Genomic DNA, 15,520 nt, shown 5'->3' with positions numbered 1-15,520 from the left:
TAAATAAAAAAAGAAAAACTCAAAACAAGAGGCACACTTAAAGGGCATTAAAAGTAAACCATAATAACCATGGTAAAAACAGAGCAAAAAGAATATTAACAAATGTAAAAACTGGTGAAACCTGAATAGGTTCTATACTTTAGTTAACAATGTTATCCAGGGTTAATTTCATAATTTTGATAAATGTTGTATAGTTATATAAAATGTTAACATAAGGGGAAGTAAAGGATATATAGGAACTCTCTGTATTATTTTTGCAATTCTTCTATAAATCTAAAAGTATCTCAAGATTTAAAAAATTGCAAAAAACAAAAAAAACTAAACTTAAAAATAAATATGCCTTCACTGCCAAAATTTCTTGATTTAATTCAAGACATAATTTTTAAAAACTCATTAGAAATCAATAATATACTGTTCACTTAACATTATAGTCACTTTATTGCTCTAGAAAATTTAGTTCTTGAAATCATCAGATTACATATATAGTGATAATGAGGCTAGCCACAAACACGTACACACACAAAATCAACTGTATATTATGAGGCTGCTTCTCTAACTTAGTAGAAAAATATTACAAAAAGAGCTGGTTATGGTTGAGCTATCAAATAGATATCACATTTCTATAGATCTGAAAGTTGAACAACAAAAAACCTAATGTTACTAATAAGTTACCAATGAATGTATTTGAAGAATCCATATTACATGCAGACAGAAGAAAATTGGTTACAAAAACCATTACATTATTCTGTACTAAAATTTTTGCAACATTTTACACATTTCCAATCATGTAACAGTAAAGATCAAAATAAATTTTATAGAGTTGATAGAAGCTCAACAAGTAGGATTTAACATATTACACAACTCAAATCACAGTTGCATAATACATCCAATTCCCCCAATTTTATTTATCCAGCATGAAACTGAAATGTACACTATTCTCCCAAAATGCCTCCTCAGGCACCATTCCCAATGAATCACCTTACCCATAAACCTTTCCATTTAAGCTTTCAATAAAATTTGCTGGGAATATAATCTATGGGATAGTCTTCATTATTATTTCAGAACAGACACTAAGTATCAGTCATATGATCTTCAGTTATATTCTTTTCAAAAGGTACCTGCACTGCTGCAACTGTCCATGAAAATTCAAGCCTAAGAAACAGAGAAAGTTGGTAGTCAAGAATCTGATCTAGGCAATTCTAAAACTAAACTAATAACCTACGTGTCCACACTGTAAAAGGATTTCCTGTCTGAGAAATGTTACTCAATGGGTCTGAAAGGAAAGTTGTAGGACTACTGCTCTCTGATGTAAAATGGTTAGGTAATTCCAAATATTTACTTAATTGGCTAGTAAGCTTATAGTTGAGCCTTTTAAAAAAATATTCAAATCCACAGAATTATGGAAATAAAATTTTAGAAGGTCATAGTGTAAGACACATACAGAACTCCTCTTATAATGGCACATCCAAAATAAATCTATCCTAACAAAGCAGCACAAAATCAATTTAATGACAATTTGAAACCAAATACAGTGGGAAATGCTTCTGTTAAAATCATTAACCAAAATTCATAAATGGCAAAAGAATACTGTCTCAAAATATACTGAATATGTAAATTTACCATAATGAACTAATGCCAGATATAAATAAATTCAGATTACCAATTAGGTTGAAACAAATTTTAGAACTATTTTCACAAGAGAAATAAATGTACATGATAAAGGCACAGTAGCATCTAAAAAAAATGTGATACATTTATTACAAAACACAAACTTCCTTAACCATTAACAACACAACACAGAATTTTCTTGGAAACTTTTTTTTATAAAGGCTTGATTTAACATGCCAGGAAAATATTATTTTTCCGTTAAGATGCATTTATGTAAATTATGTAAGTTGGATTGAGGTCAGTTTCACACCTGGAATTCACAACCCCTGGCAGAAGTACCAACTGCTAATAATGCTTACTTATATCATATATAACTTAGCTGGATATTAAACTACGCAACTGTTGGTGCCAATCTGCTTATAAAGGCAATGCTCTGGAGACAAAGTCTTCTCACAAACAGAGGGCAAGCAGGTTTCATTATTATATGTTCAACAATAATCCTCAATTCATTAAACAAGGTCCTGCAAGATAAAATAGTTTTCTTTCAGAAACACAAGGGAAGAAGCAACACAATGCAAGGCAAATGCTAATGAAGGAATTTCCCACAGCCATTTAAGAATTTGAAGAAGTAAAAGAAATAACTAGAATGCAATGCCAACAATTTCCCCCAGAAAACACAAAATAAAATTCTCAAATCAACACCTGTCCTTTTGGGGAGAAAAGTTGATTTAACAAAAGCATTTAATAAAGGGCTACCTCTGAGGGCTGAGATTAGGGCTGATTTATATCAGGGGTCCTCAAACTACGGCCCGCAGGCCACATGCAAATACAAATTTGTTCCCGTTTTGTTTTTTTACTTCAAAATAAGGTATGTGCAGTGTGCATAGGAATTTGTTCATAGTTTTTTTTTAAACTATAGTCTGGCCCTCCAACGGTCTGAGGGACAGTGAACTGGCCCCCTGTTTAAAAAGTTTGAGGACCCCTGACTTATATCTTTACAGTAGAATCATATCATTTTCACACTTAGGCAAATTCAACTAGCTCTAAAAAAGAGAGTAAGAAAGTGAAAATTATATAACATGGGCAATCCCACCTACTATTTCCTTAAATAAATATACTGTTTCCTAGAACTTTCATCTGAAAAATAGGAATAGGCACTTTATGGAGTTGTAGTGAAGTTTAAATGAGATAACACAGAAGATGTTCAATGGATATTAGTTCCCAGTTGGATCATTACACTGATCAAACTGGCACTTGTCTTCCTTCAGACTAAAGCCCAACTCCTTAACATCTAATGCCCTCCAGAATCTGGTCTCAATCAAATTTTCTTCTTCATCTCCTGCCACTCTCTGCCACGACTCCCATGTTCCAGTTATGTTGCATGTTTGTGCCCAAAACAGGTTGAAGACTTGACTTTGCCTTAATTGTGCTCGTTGCCTACAAAGTACTCTTTATTACACACGCTACACATCACACATATATTGTACAGGCTAGCAGACACAGTATCATGTATCCTGTACTGTAATCGATCATCAACGGTAATAATTTTCACCTTATGTGCTGACTCATCCTGTATAAAGACAACTCCTGCTCTACTTTTCTGTATCTTCCATGTTATTTTTATGGTTAGGAAAAAGCAATAAGCTACTGCTCAAACAAACAAATAAAAAAGAAGCCCTGGCCAGGTGGCTCAGCTACTTAAGAGCACTGTCCATACACCTAAAGGTTGTGGGTTCAATCCCTGGTCACGGTACGTATGGGAGACTACTGATCGATGTTTCTCCTCTCTCTCTCTCAAAAAAAAAAGAACAAATCAATGAAAACATATCCTCAGGATTTAAAAAAAAGGGGGATGTGATATGCCCTCACACAAAGACAAGAAAGAAATTTGGAAATATCCATGTGTGAGAGAAACACCAATTGGCTGCCTCCAGCATGCCCCCTAACAAAGATGGAGCCCACAACACAGGCTGTGCCCTGACTGGGAATGGAACCAGAAACCTTTTGGTGCATGGGACAATGCCCAACAACTGAGCTACACCAGCTAGGGCCAATCTCAGTTTTTAAAAAGAAATACAACCACCACCCGGCTGGCGTGGCTCAGTGGTTGAACATCAACCTATGAACCAGGACGTCACAGATTACCGGTCAGGGCACATGCTGGGTTGTGGGCTCGGGCCCCAGTGTGGGGCGTGCAGGAGGCAGCCGATCAATGATGCTCTCTCATTGATGTTTCTGTCTTTCACTCTCCCTTTCTCTCTGGAATCAATAAAAGTATATTTTTTTTAAAAAGAAAATACAACCACCTTCTCACCAACCCTAGGCAGTTCTAAGGCCTACAGTTTAAATGTATAAAAACATTGTTTGCTTCTAAATTCTAACATAAAACTGAACTAACTTAACTCAGTGGTTGAGCTTTGACCTATGATGAACCAGGATATCATGGTTCAATTTCTGGTCAGGGCACATGCCCAGGTTGTGGGCTTAGTCCCCAGTAGGGGACGTGCAAGAGGCAGCCAATCAATGATTCTCTCTCATCGATGTTTCTATCTCTCCCTCTCTGAAATTAAAAAAAACACATATATTTAAAAAAGCAAAATAACGTAAACGTTACAAATACTGTATTTCACAATACTCTTAACAAATAAAACAGATTTGAACTAATCCCCAGCTTACCGACAATATGGATTTCTTCGAGAAGAGTATCGGAGAGTAAGAAATCTATAGTATATAAAAGGCTGGAGCAAACTTCCTTGACCGCTAAAAGAAACAAATACAGAGGTAATAAGTATACATCATTAATTCATATACATACTCTCAAAACGTAAAGGCAATTTAATTGGAGGATGTGTCTTTATTAATCAAACTAGAGGCCCCTCTGAGCACCGGTGAGGTCCCTCAGCCTGGCCTGTGCCCTCTCGCAATCTGGGGTGCGGGTGAAGCAGATTTGGAGCCGACAGTGCCCCAGCAGCACCTAACCCATGGCCGATTCCACAAGGAATCGGGCTCCCTCCTCTACTGGTTGGAGCGTCTGCCCCCTGGTGGTCATTGAGTGTCATAGCTACCAGGCGAATGGTCGGATGGTTGCTTAGGCTTTCATATATATAGATGGTCATAGTAATACCTATCATATCTAAATCCACTATATCATTCCAGAATTATATTTAGGTTATACTATCTATTTTGGACCCAGCAACTTAAGCAATATGTGGTGATTCTGTTTTTTTTTCAGGGGAAAACATAACTTAAAGGAATGGAACAGATGCCTTTATGAGAAAATCTATAAAACTCTTACTACCTTGAAAAGAGAGTGTTAAAGAAAGGAATAACTGTCAGGTACATAAAAACCTCAGGCAACGAACATTAAAATACTTCATAAACCATGGTCTATTAAATATAAAATGCACCCAGCTTAAACTCAGCAAAATCAATTCGGGTATCTATGTTAGAGATAACACTGAGAGAAAAGTATACTAGTAAGCAGACAAATAAAAACATGTTTACTGCATCAATATTTGGAAAAGTAAATAGTTGGAAACAAATGTCCATGAATAAGGAAATGCAGAATAAAATGTTCCATGCTAACATGATGGAACACTACACAGCCACAAATAAGAACTCTATATGTCGCCCTAACCGGTTTAGCTCAGTGGATAGAGCATCGGCCTGTGGACTCAAGGGTCCCAGGTTCGATTCCGGTCAAGGGCATGTACCTTGGTTGCGGGCACATCCCCAGTAGGGGGTGTGCAGGAGGCAGCTGATCGATGTTTCTCTCTCATTGGTGTTTCTAACTCTCTATCCCTCTCCCCTCCTCTCTGTAAAAAATCAATAAAATATATTAAAATAAAAAAAGAACTCTATATGTCAACATAAAAAGGTCACAAAAATACACTGTATAAGTGAAAAAGGCAAGATGCAGACAATTGATGCATTATAACACTTTTGACATAATAAAAAAACTAAACAAAATCCCTCACCCACAATATAATAATATACACTTTATACCCATCTGCATAAGTGTTTTTAAAGACAACATACATGTACACATTATCAAACTCCATATATCTGGGAAGGAGAGAACAGAATTGCTACTAGGATTCATAGTCAAACAGTGTCCCAATACTTGTGAAACTAAAAATTGAAAAAGCAATAATCCTGACAGAAATGTAGTTTTAAAACTTAAATGCAAGAATATTGATGGAGTGGTCAATACTCTACTTTTCTTAAATTTTAAAAGGAAGACTTTCTTTATTCATGTATTATTTGTCTCTCTTTCTCTCTCTCTCTCTCTCTCTCTCTCTCTCTCTCTCTCTCTTTTGCCTTACTTCTGCAATTAAGATATAAACTATTAAGGTGGTAATAGGCAACAATTAATTCTAGACCAGCCGTGGGCAAACTACGGCCCGAGGGCCGGATCCGGCCCGTTTGAAATGAATAAAACTAAAAAAATAAAAGGCCGAACCCTTTTATGTAATGATGTTTACTTTGAATTTATATTAGTTCACACAAACACTCCATCCATGCTTTTGTCCCGGCCCTCCGGTCCAGTTTAAGAACCCATTGTGGCCCTCGAGTCAAAAAGTTTGCCCACCCCTGTTCTAGACCATAATTAATTAGAAGAACAATAGGCAACAATTAATTCCAGATTTTTCTCTAGTACAAAGAAAAATCATCTTAAAAATAGAATGGACTACACTTCCCAAGATTCTTTCAAAGGTAGTTATTCTGAAATTAACTTTCCAAATGTTAAATGATACATGACAAAGAATGATAAAAAGACATGTTCCCAGGTTTACTATAATGTCTCAGGTTCTCCACTATAAAGTGAAAAGAGAATTGCTAAGATCCATCTAGCTCTACATATCAGGATCTACTTCAACAGATTGAAGCAGGATAAAATTTGAGTTAATATATTTATTATAGTCACTTAGTCATCAACCTCCTAAAACAAATGTATTTTCATTCTTACCTAAAAAGCATAAAAACTGTAGCAGGCATCAAGAGTATTTCATTACAAGCGATGAATTTCAGAATATTCTGTTGATTAGCGCTTAATTTATCCAAGAGGGATCTCAGCAGAGGTAAACTATTTGAACCCTTTGCCTAAAACATAAGAAAACAAACATTAAAAATAACAAAGCATTTCTGATCACTCAATTATTTTCTTTCTTTAGATAAATAGCATATTCAACAGGCCATACAAGCAAGACAAATATTTGGAAATGATGACATAAAATATAGAAACTATGTAAGGACAAAAGTTAGTGTATTTTCCTGCTTTGTTATATTTTATGTACTTGAAGATTTAAAAATAAAAACAACTTTAATACAAGTCCTTTACATTTCTTAAGATTAGAAAAATGGTGGTTATTTCTCTCCAACTATAACAAAACCTGACTATCCAGTAATATAGTTCAAGTATCTGTGACTCCTTAGCTAACTAAAGGTAGAAATCACCGAGTCTAATTACTGCTGTGACCAAAGAACAATAGGGATAAAGAAAAAGGCCAACACAGGCAAATTTGGTATTTTAATTCAAATTCCGGTGCATATGCAGTCAATTTGCCTAGCACAGGGATCCTCAAACTTTTTAAACAGGGGGCCAGTTCACTGTCCCTCAGACCGTTGGAGGGCCGGACTATAGTTTAAAAAAAAACTATGAACAAATTCCTATGCACACTGCAGATATCTTATTTTGAAGTAAAAAAACAAAACGGGAACAAATACAATATTTGTATTTGCATGTGGCCCGCGGGCCGCAGTTTGAGGACCCCTGGCCTAGCACACTTACGTTGGTTGGGCTTAATGTTCCAACCCAAACATAAGAAATTTTAGTAAAGTAGCAGTTCAGAACATTAGAGTAAAATTCAGTACACTCTACTTGCCTGATATGTTAGAATTAAACACTGACAGAACAAGAGCTCTCTAACAACTTATCAAACCTAAAAGATTCAATTCCTTTAAATAATGAAGAGATTTCAACTTCAGAAATTCCTCTGGCAACTGGGGGATAATTTTAAATGCAATATTTTATCTACAAAATATACTGTATTATGAAATATAAATAAAATATTCCAAATTTAAAACTTTCAAATCATTAAATAATTTAGGACAAGTTTATAAGAATTAGAGGAGCTTTTTGTAACAAAAGTCAAAATGTCTTAGTGTTCAAATTCGTATCAACTAGCTCAAATTCATTCAGGAGTAAAAAAGAAAACAAAAACCCCCAAAAAAATCCCTGCATATTTTTACTTACATCAAGAACCTTTTTTGTGTATGTGGCAGCATGAAGCAAAGAGAATAACAACACTGGGAAAATACTCACTGAAGAAAACAATTAAGGAAAACATTTTAAATTCATCAAGTACTTTGCAAAACAGGCTATTGTATTATGTCCAAATATTCACATCTGAAATGGCATCTGCTAAAATGAGTGCAGTGACAATTTTTTTCAGTGTTGCAAGGATTAAATATGTAAAATTCATATATATTGGCAAAATAGGTGCTCAAAAAATTTCACTTTCCTCCCACTCCCTTTAAGACTTATTATCTAAAAAGGTAGTATTTAGTTTTAAAGATATATTTTATTGTGCTTCCATTACGTATAGTTGTATAAATTACTCAAAAACTCTTAAAAGCAGCACTTCTCAAAGCACAAACCACTTTCCTGAGAGATGATCCACAGGAGGAAAATAACAAAACAATTAAGTTTAGGAAACACTAGTAACTTTTAGTCTCACAAAGTACATTAGCATTTCAAAGGTCCTATAGTAAAGAAACCTATGGGTTAACCTAGTGCTTCCCAGACTAAACAGCACACCCCCTTCTTTATCCCTTCCCCTCATTTTTTTTGAATACCTATTATCATCCCACCACACTTTTGAAATGTGTAAACATACAAATTCCAAATGAGTTCTTTAATTCTCATTAGCTCCTGAGATTATCCAGTGATTTTATTTTCTACTCTGTCCATAGCAATGGGCAATTTCATTGTCAAAAGGTACAAAGGATACTTGTAACAGGGTAGGAATTGACAAAGATGAGTGAATACAGCAGGTAGTGGCAGCTGTCCTCTAGCAAAGCTTGGGCCAGGAATGCTCTGCTTAACTGGAAGTGCGGTAATCTTTGGTGCAGCCTCAGAGCACTGGTAAGAGCATTTGCCAGCAAAGCGCGTTGATAAAAGCTTGCTGCTTCATGCAACCTGCAAATTACCAGAGGAGAGGTTATCATGAGACATAAACAACTACCATGCCTCTTCCTCCTTTGTGAATTGCATCATAATTGCACAACACCTAAATCTATTACTTAATTATAAACAGAAAAAAATTACACCAGTGTGGCTTGGTGGCTGAGTATTGACCTATGAACCAAGAGGTTACGGTTCAAGCCCCCATCAGGGCACATGCCCGGGTTTCAGACTCGATCCCCAAGGTGTGTGTGTGTGTGTGTGTGTGTGTGTGTGGGTGGGTGTGGGTGTGTGTGTGTGTGTGTGTGTGTGTGCGCGCGCGCGCGCGCAGGAGGCAGCAGATTGATGATTCTCTCTCATCATTGATGTTTCTCTCTCTCTCCCTCTCTGAAATCAATAAAAATACATTTTTAGAATTTACTAGAATCTATTAGAAGCATCATTTCATATATATACCCAACTGAATTTTACAAAGCAGCCATTTTTCCTATTAAGTAAAAAATGCAAAAAAAAATTCTCATTTCCACACATCTATTTTCTATCAGATTTCAATGTGATGTCAGTTTCCACATAGTACATAATATAAAATATTCTTCCTGTTAGTAACATTAGGTTATTAGTGCCTTAAAGATAAGACTTGTCTTTTATTTGTCCCTGAATCCCTTGCAGTTTAGCAAGTCTTGCACTTAAAAGATATTCCATAAAAACTGACTGAACAACTGAATAACAAAGACAGAAATAGATATAATACATACCCAAGAAGAGGCAGAACAAACAAAGCAGAACAGTACACTGTGAACAGGCGAGAAAGCCACATTGCTGTGTCCAGTTTATTGGTCATCATGAATTGCTGAATTTAGAAAGAAAAATATTGTAGTAAACTAAGGCTGCAAAATGTTTTTAAAGATGAAAATTATGTAGTTTTATTCCTATTCAAAATGTTTGAACAATTCTATAATAATACATTTTTTTTTTTAAGATCATTAGGTGAAGCCTCTTAAAGCAACCACTTCACCTAACAAGTCTGAACACCCTACTGTTTTGATGTGGTAAGCACAGAAAGTACTTAAATAGGAAAATACCAGTAGACATATAAAAAAATAAAGAACTAATCAGGAGTCCCGCCGGTGTGGCTCAGTGGCTGCGCGTTGTTCCAAGCACCAAGAGGTGGCTGGGTCGATTCCCTGTGGTCAGGGCACATGACCTGGTTGTGGGCTCAATCCTCAGCAGGGGGTGCATAGTAGGCAGCCAATTGATGTCTCCCTCTCCCATCGATGTTTCTCTCTCCCTCTCCCTTTCTCTCTAAAATCGATTTTAAAAAAGACTAATTAGGAAGGAAAAATTTGTTCAGAGATTTAACTACAGTAGTCTGTATTCCTTCTAAACTTATAAAACTGACTTTATCTATTTTAAGACTGTTAAATAAGAACTGCTCTCAAAAGAACCATAATGCCTATTCTTACAAAAATCTCAAATTGAAATAGGTAGGTCTCAGATCTGAATAAAAACGTATACAAAGCTAGTCTGGATTAAGTAAACCTTACAATGTAGAAATGTAAAACCATGCTAACAGTAAGTCACTACTGAACTCAGCCTGAGGGTGATTTGCTGATGTACACACAAGGGCATGACATACTCTAGGTCAGCGGTTCTCAACCTGTGGGTCTTGACCCCTGTGGGGATCGAATGACCTTTTCACAGGGGTCACCTAAGACCATTGGAAAACACATATATAATTACATATTGTTTACAGTAGCAAAATTACAGTTATGAAGTAGCAACAAAAATAATTTTATGGTTGGGGGTTATCACAACATGAGGAACTGTATTAAAGGGTCACAGCATTAGGAAGGTTGAGAACCACTGCTCTAGGTGCTCAAAATATGGCTGTCTGGTGTTAAACAGCACCTGCCTCTTCGATTTTATAACTTGCTCATAAAATCTGAGCAAGTTATAAAGGGTAAGACTGGTAGGAAGCTCCCCTACCAGTCTTACCCTGGTTTCAGTGGCTCTAGATTAAACTTCTGTATACCATTTTCTTCTCTGTTTTTTTCTCATTCTCTGTTCTTGCTGCTTTTTGCCAATAGATGTGCCCTTACCAATAACTTGAAATCTCTTTTTACATTGAAAAATCAACTTGTATTCAAATTCTAAAGTGGCTTTCAAATTTTTGATAGAATCTACATAAATAATTTTTACATTAAGATCCAACACAAATGTGTGAATATATAAACAAAAGTTTCACAAAACAATACTTACCCTTACTATGTGCGATGGATTTTGGTATTTTGCTTTCTAGTTAATGTTTTAAAAATACTTAAGTGTTACCCAGTCGGTGTGGCCCACTGGTTGAGTGTCAACCCATGAACGGGGAGGTCATGGTTCAATTCCCAGTCAGGGTACATGTCCAGGGTTGCGAGCTAGATCCCCAGTAGGGGGCGTGCAGAAGGTAGCCGATCAATGATTCTCTCTCATCACTGATGTTTCCATTTCTCTCTCCCTCTCCCTTACTCTCTCTGAAATCAATAAAAACATTAAAAAAGAAAAGACTTAAAGTGTTTCCATAACACTGATTTCAAAACTCACTAATGCACCTTAACCTGGAGTCTGAAACACTAGTCTAAGCAATCCTATATAACAAAAGCCTAATATGCTAAGTGTCCAGTCATCCGTTCAACCAATTAAAGCACAATATGCTAATGATATGCTAAGGCCACTCAACCGCTAGCTATGACGTGCACTGACCACCAGGGGGCAGACAGTTGACTGGTAGACCAGTCGCTAAGATGTGCACTGACCACCAGGGGGCAGATGCTCCAACTGGTAGGTTAGCTTGCTGCTGGGGTCTGGCCGAAAAGGACTGAGTGAGACTGAGTGAGATTGGCCGGACATGCCCTGAAGCCCTCCTGCAGTCCCTCCCCAGCCCGATCGTGCACCGGTGTGGTCTCTTGGCCTGGCCTGCACCCTCTTGCAATCTGGGACCCCTTAGGGGATGTTGGAGAGCAGGTTTCGGCTTGATCCTGCAGGCCAGACTGAGGGACCTCACTGGTGCACGAATTCATGCACTGGTCCTCTAGTCTAACATAATTATCTTTTGCAAGAAGATATAGTAAAAAACTTTTGAAAAAATGCAAGTTAAAATTCAAGGACGTTTTATTGCATGTCTTTTTTTTTTTTTTTTTTACTTCTTATAGCCATTTTCAGGGACCTTAATGACTTCAATGTCTTTAAGGCTCGTAACATGGCTTTACTATTGCCAGCTTTCTCTAAATTTTTGCAGAACACATTCAGGTAAGCAGACTTATTGGCTGGCTTTGCATGTCTTTTTAACAGTATGCCGGTAACTTTGGAAATATGCCTCTAGTTTATTCTACCCAACTATACTGCTGACACCATTAAGTTTAAATGATCATCAGTAGCCAAGTGAAAGGATGAATCTAGCTCACTATGCTGTTTCTATACTAATATTCAGATTCTACAAATGTTCTAATTTTAGAACATTTTCTTAAAACCTATTTGTGTTTAGGGTGTTCACTTTGTGATAAATCATTGAGCTATGCATTCCATTTTGTTCATTTTTTATGTGTGTGTAACTTTATTACACAACAAAGATTTAAAAAGGTGTATTGGTTTAAATTTTAAGAGTGAACTGCCCAATCATGTTATAAATAGTTCAGGCAAAAAATATCAATGGATCTTTGAGTGAAAAACTATTAAGGTGAAAAACTATTCACAGAGTATCAAACTACTATGTCATAGACTACTTTAAAAAAAATTTTTTTTTGTTGATTTTCAGAGGGAGAGGACAGGAGAGGGAAAGAGAGAAACACTGATGTGAGAGTGTAACATCAACTGACCACCTAGCATGCCTCCTACCAGGGATGGAGCCCATAACTGGGGTAGGTGCCCTGACTGGGAATTGAGGTGGACCCACGGATGATGCCCAATCAACCGAGCCACACAGGCCAGGGCTCACAGACTACTTTTTAATTACAAAGGCAAAAAAAGATATCTTTACAATGGAGAATCTGGTGGATACCACCCTAACCAGACAATCAAACTTAGTATCTCAGATGATGAGAAAAATCAATATAAAATGCATCCTGATATATATAATATACTGAGGCTAGAATATCACTTATCAGACAACTCCAATTTGAGGAGTATTCTGCAGAACAACGGGTCTGGGTATGGACTGAATATTACGTTATAACATGTATCAATGTTAAATTTCCCAAATTTAACTGCAAAAATTGCAGTGATGATTGCACTGTAGTCATGTAGAATACGGAATTATTGATGGGTTAGCCATCATGATGTATGCAACTAACTCTCAAAAGGTTCTGCAAAATAAAGAAAAAAGAAAGAGGTATATATAAATAGAGATAATGGCATAAACTGAGCAGAAACATTCTCTGCCAGCACGCATGTGCAGAATGAGGCGTGTCCTGGCACGATCTCAGTTGGCATCTTCAACCTTGGGACCTGGGATACAGACCAAGGGGCGGGAGAGGCAAGAAGGCCCAACTTCCAGGGCATACAGGTGTGGGCCACCTGCTCCAGGCGGGCCCGACAACTAGCCTGAGGTCGCTTCTGAAAAAGAAACGTGTAGGTGCCTCTACATCTTTGCTCACGATCTCCCTCGGCCCCACCGTCAACCCTACCCCAATCACTAAGCCCAGTCCTGAAAGCAAAGAGCTTCTGGAGCCCTCGGCCGACTGGCAACACTTCCTGCTCCTTCCTAACTCCTGCAAATCAAGTCAGATCACCTGGCCGGCTCACTTACCACTGCGCCCGCCCCTTGGGGGCCGTTCGGGGTCGTATCCGCCATGGAGGACACACACGCACGCGTCCGGGACGCTGCAAGTAGGAAAAGAAACAAATGTCAGCGCGGGGCCCCGGCCCCCGTAACCGGCTTCTCTGACGGTGCCACAAGCCGGGAGCACCCCACGAGAACTCCAACCCCCGCCAGAGAGACAAGTTCCCCCCAGCACCAGTGCGGCGGACTGCCCCGGGGACACCCGTAGTGGCCGGGAAGTACCTGTCCGGCACCGCCAGGAGCAAAGCAGGGTTTCTAGAAAGACCTGAGCGAAGGCGGAGCTTCCGAGCAAGGCCCAACGGGGCTGACCTAACGCCGCCGGCGCGGGGTTTTGCCGGGACCGGAAGTGCTCCTTTCACTTCCGCGAGGAAGAGGCGGTGCTGAAGAGGGGAAACCCGGAGCGGTGCCCCGGGGCATAATGGGAAATGTAGTTTTTCTCGTTTGGGCTCCACCTGCCCTGCACGCCTTTTGGCCCAGTAAGCTAAAAATCGAGGCCGGTGAAACAACTTTTTTCTCTTCTCCAGCTCACAGATGCCCCCCGCCCACTGCCATTTCCAGACCACGAAATCTCTTTACTCCCTAATATAGAAGGCTCAGCAACCTCTTCTTTGCTGTTTTTCTCCGGGGGCTCATTCAGCCCCATGGTTCTACTTCTGAAATGAATTCTTTCAACAGGCACTTCAGGCAGCTGCTATGTGACAGGCCCGAAGCTTGGCACAGAAGATAAAAAAGATGAGTATTGTAGACTGCAGGAGAGACAGACAAGTAAACCGAAATCACGCACAGTGCTGTGTGATACCAGCAGAAGCCTAATTAATCACAGGGAGCACTTAGGAGGGGACCTAGGTCCGAAGGAACTGGAAAGGTTTCCTGGAAAAGGTAATACTGGCCCTAAGTTTTGCAGGGCAGGCGAAGTTGGCTAAGTGGGGAAGGGGATTCCAGACAGCAACAAAGTGCAGGAAGCAACAAACAGGAGTCAGGTGATTAGTTCAGTGTGGCCAGAATGAAGGTGCCAGTGAGGCAGATGATGAAAGATGTGAGCTACAGAGTCATGCAGCTGTGCTAAGGAGACAATCTGAATTTAACCTTGAAATCCAGGTACAATTTTAAGCAGAAGTGTGACATCGTGAGATTTAAGTCATTCTGGCAACCGGATAGAATATGATCGGTAGGGCAAATTAAAAGCCCAGAGATCAATTGGGAGGCCATTACATACATATAGGAGAGAAGTGGTGAATTAATTCTAAACGGAAGCAATGTTGTGGGGGAAGAGATGACTTGAAGAGGCCATCCAAGATTTGCCTTTTGTTACTCTCCATTATTATTGGTTTGTTAGAGTTTAAAAAATGTTTACTTAAATGTTAAAATTATGTTTTGATGCTAGTCTTTTGTTATGAGTTGAAAATTTTCCTTTCCCTTTCAAAGCTGGGGGGAAAAAAACAACCTAAGTTTATACATGAGGGAAAGGTGGAGGAACACTCTGTTCCACAACCTTAGACCTCACACTAACTGCCAGGCCATGCTCCCTGAAGCTGCTAAATTAAGATAAATGAAAAGGGGACACAAACCAGGTGGCTTTCCAAATGGTTCATGGTTTGCTTTCTTGATTTATCAAAGATAATACTCCCCATTAAAACTCTTTTTAATAGTTCAACTTCATTTTTGCTGAGTGAATCACCTTAATCATATTATTCTAATAATTGAGTTATTTTGATTTCATTCTCTTTGCTTCTTCTGCATTCTCAGATGTGCTGAAGACAGACTAAAAAGCACCACAGATATAGGCCTACAATGGAAGTTCTAAAAAGGTTTCAAAGGAGAAATAATTTGTTTTTAATGGATGAAAATAAGGGATAACAATTTATCAAATTGTGCTATAGTTATTCTTACAAATAGCACTCATTTTT

The 15,520-nt window shown here is 38.2% G+C and overlaps 1 protein-coding gene across 4 annotated transcripts; it reads right to left on the bottom strand.

Annotated features, from left to right (window-relative positions):
- Nucleotides 1–409: 409 nt before the first annotated feature.
- On the bottom strand, nt 410–13,966 carry TMEM33 (transmembrane protein 33). Of its 4 annotated transcripts, none has more exons than XM_005877476.2 (8): nt 13,836–13,966; nt 13,581–13,660; nt 9,550–9,644; nt 8,622–8,809; nt 7,865–7,932; nt 6,578–6,711; nt 4,285–4,368; nt 410–2,129 (listed from the first exon to the last, which is right to left on the bottom strand). In XM_005877476.2, the coding sequence occupies exons 2-8, from the start codon at nt 13,623–13,625 to the stop codon at nt 2,000–2,002; spliced, it is 744 nt and encodes a 247-aa protein (XP_005877538.1). In that variant the 5' UTR covers nt 13,626–13,660; nt 13,836–13,966; the 3' UTR covers nt 410–1,999. The 4 variants fall into 4 exon arrangements, with proteins under 4 accessions (XP_005877538.1, XP_005877539.1, XP_014404198.1 ...); XM_005877477.2 differs by having other exon boundaries at nt 13,581–13,654; XM_014548712.1 differs by lacking the exon at nt 13,836–13,966 and having other exon boundaries at nt 410–1,152; nt 1,968–2,129; nt 13,581–13,675.
- Between the last annotated feature and the right edge of the window lie 1,554 nt (nt 13,967–15,520).

The sequence above is a fragment of the Myotis brandtii genome, unplaced genomic scaffold (assembly GCF_000412655.1).
Source record: "Myotis brandtii unplaced genomic scaffold, ASM41265v1 scaffold520, whole genome shotgun sequence".
Classification (NCBI taxonomy): Eukaryota; Metazoa; Chordata; class Mammalia; order Chiroptera; family Vespertilionidae; genus Myotis; species Myotis brandtii.
This window is presented reverse-complemented; position numbering and strand designations above follow the sequence as displayed.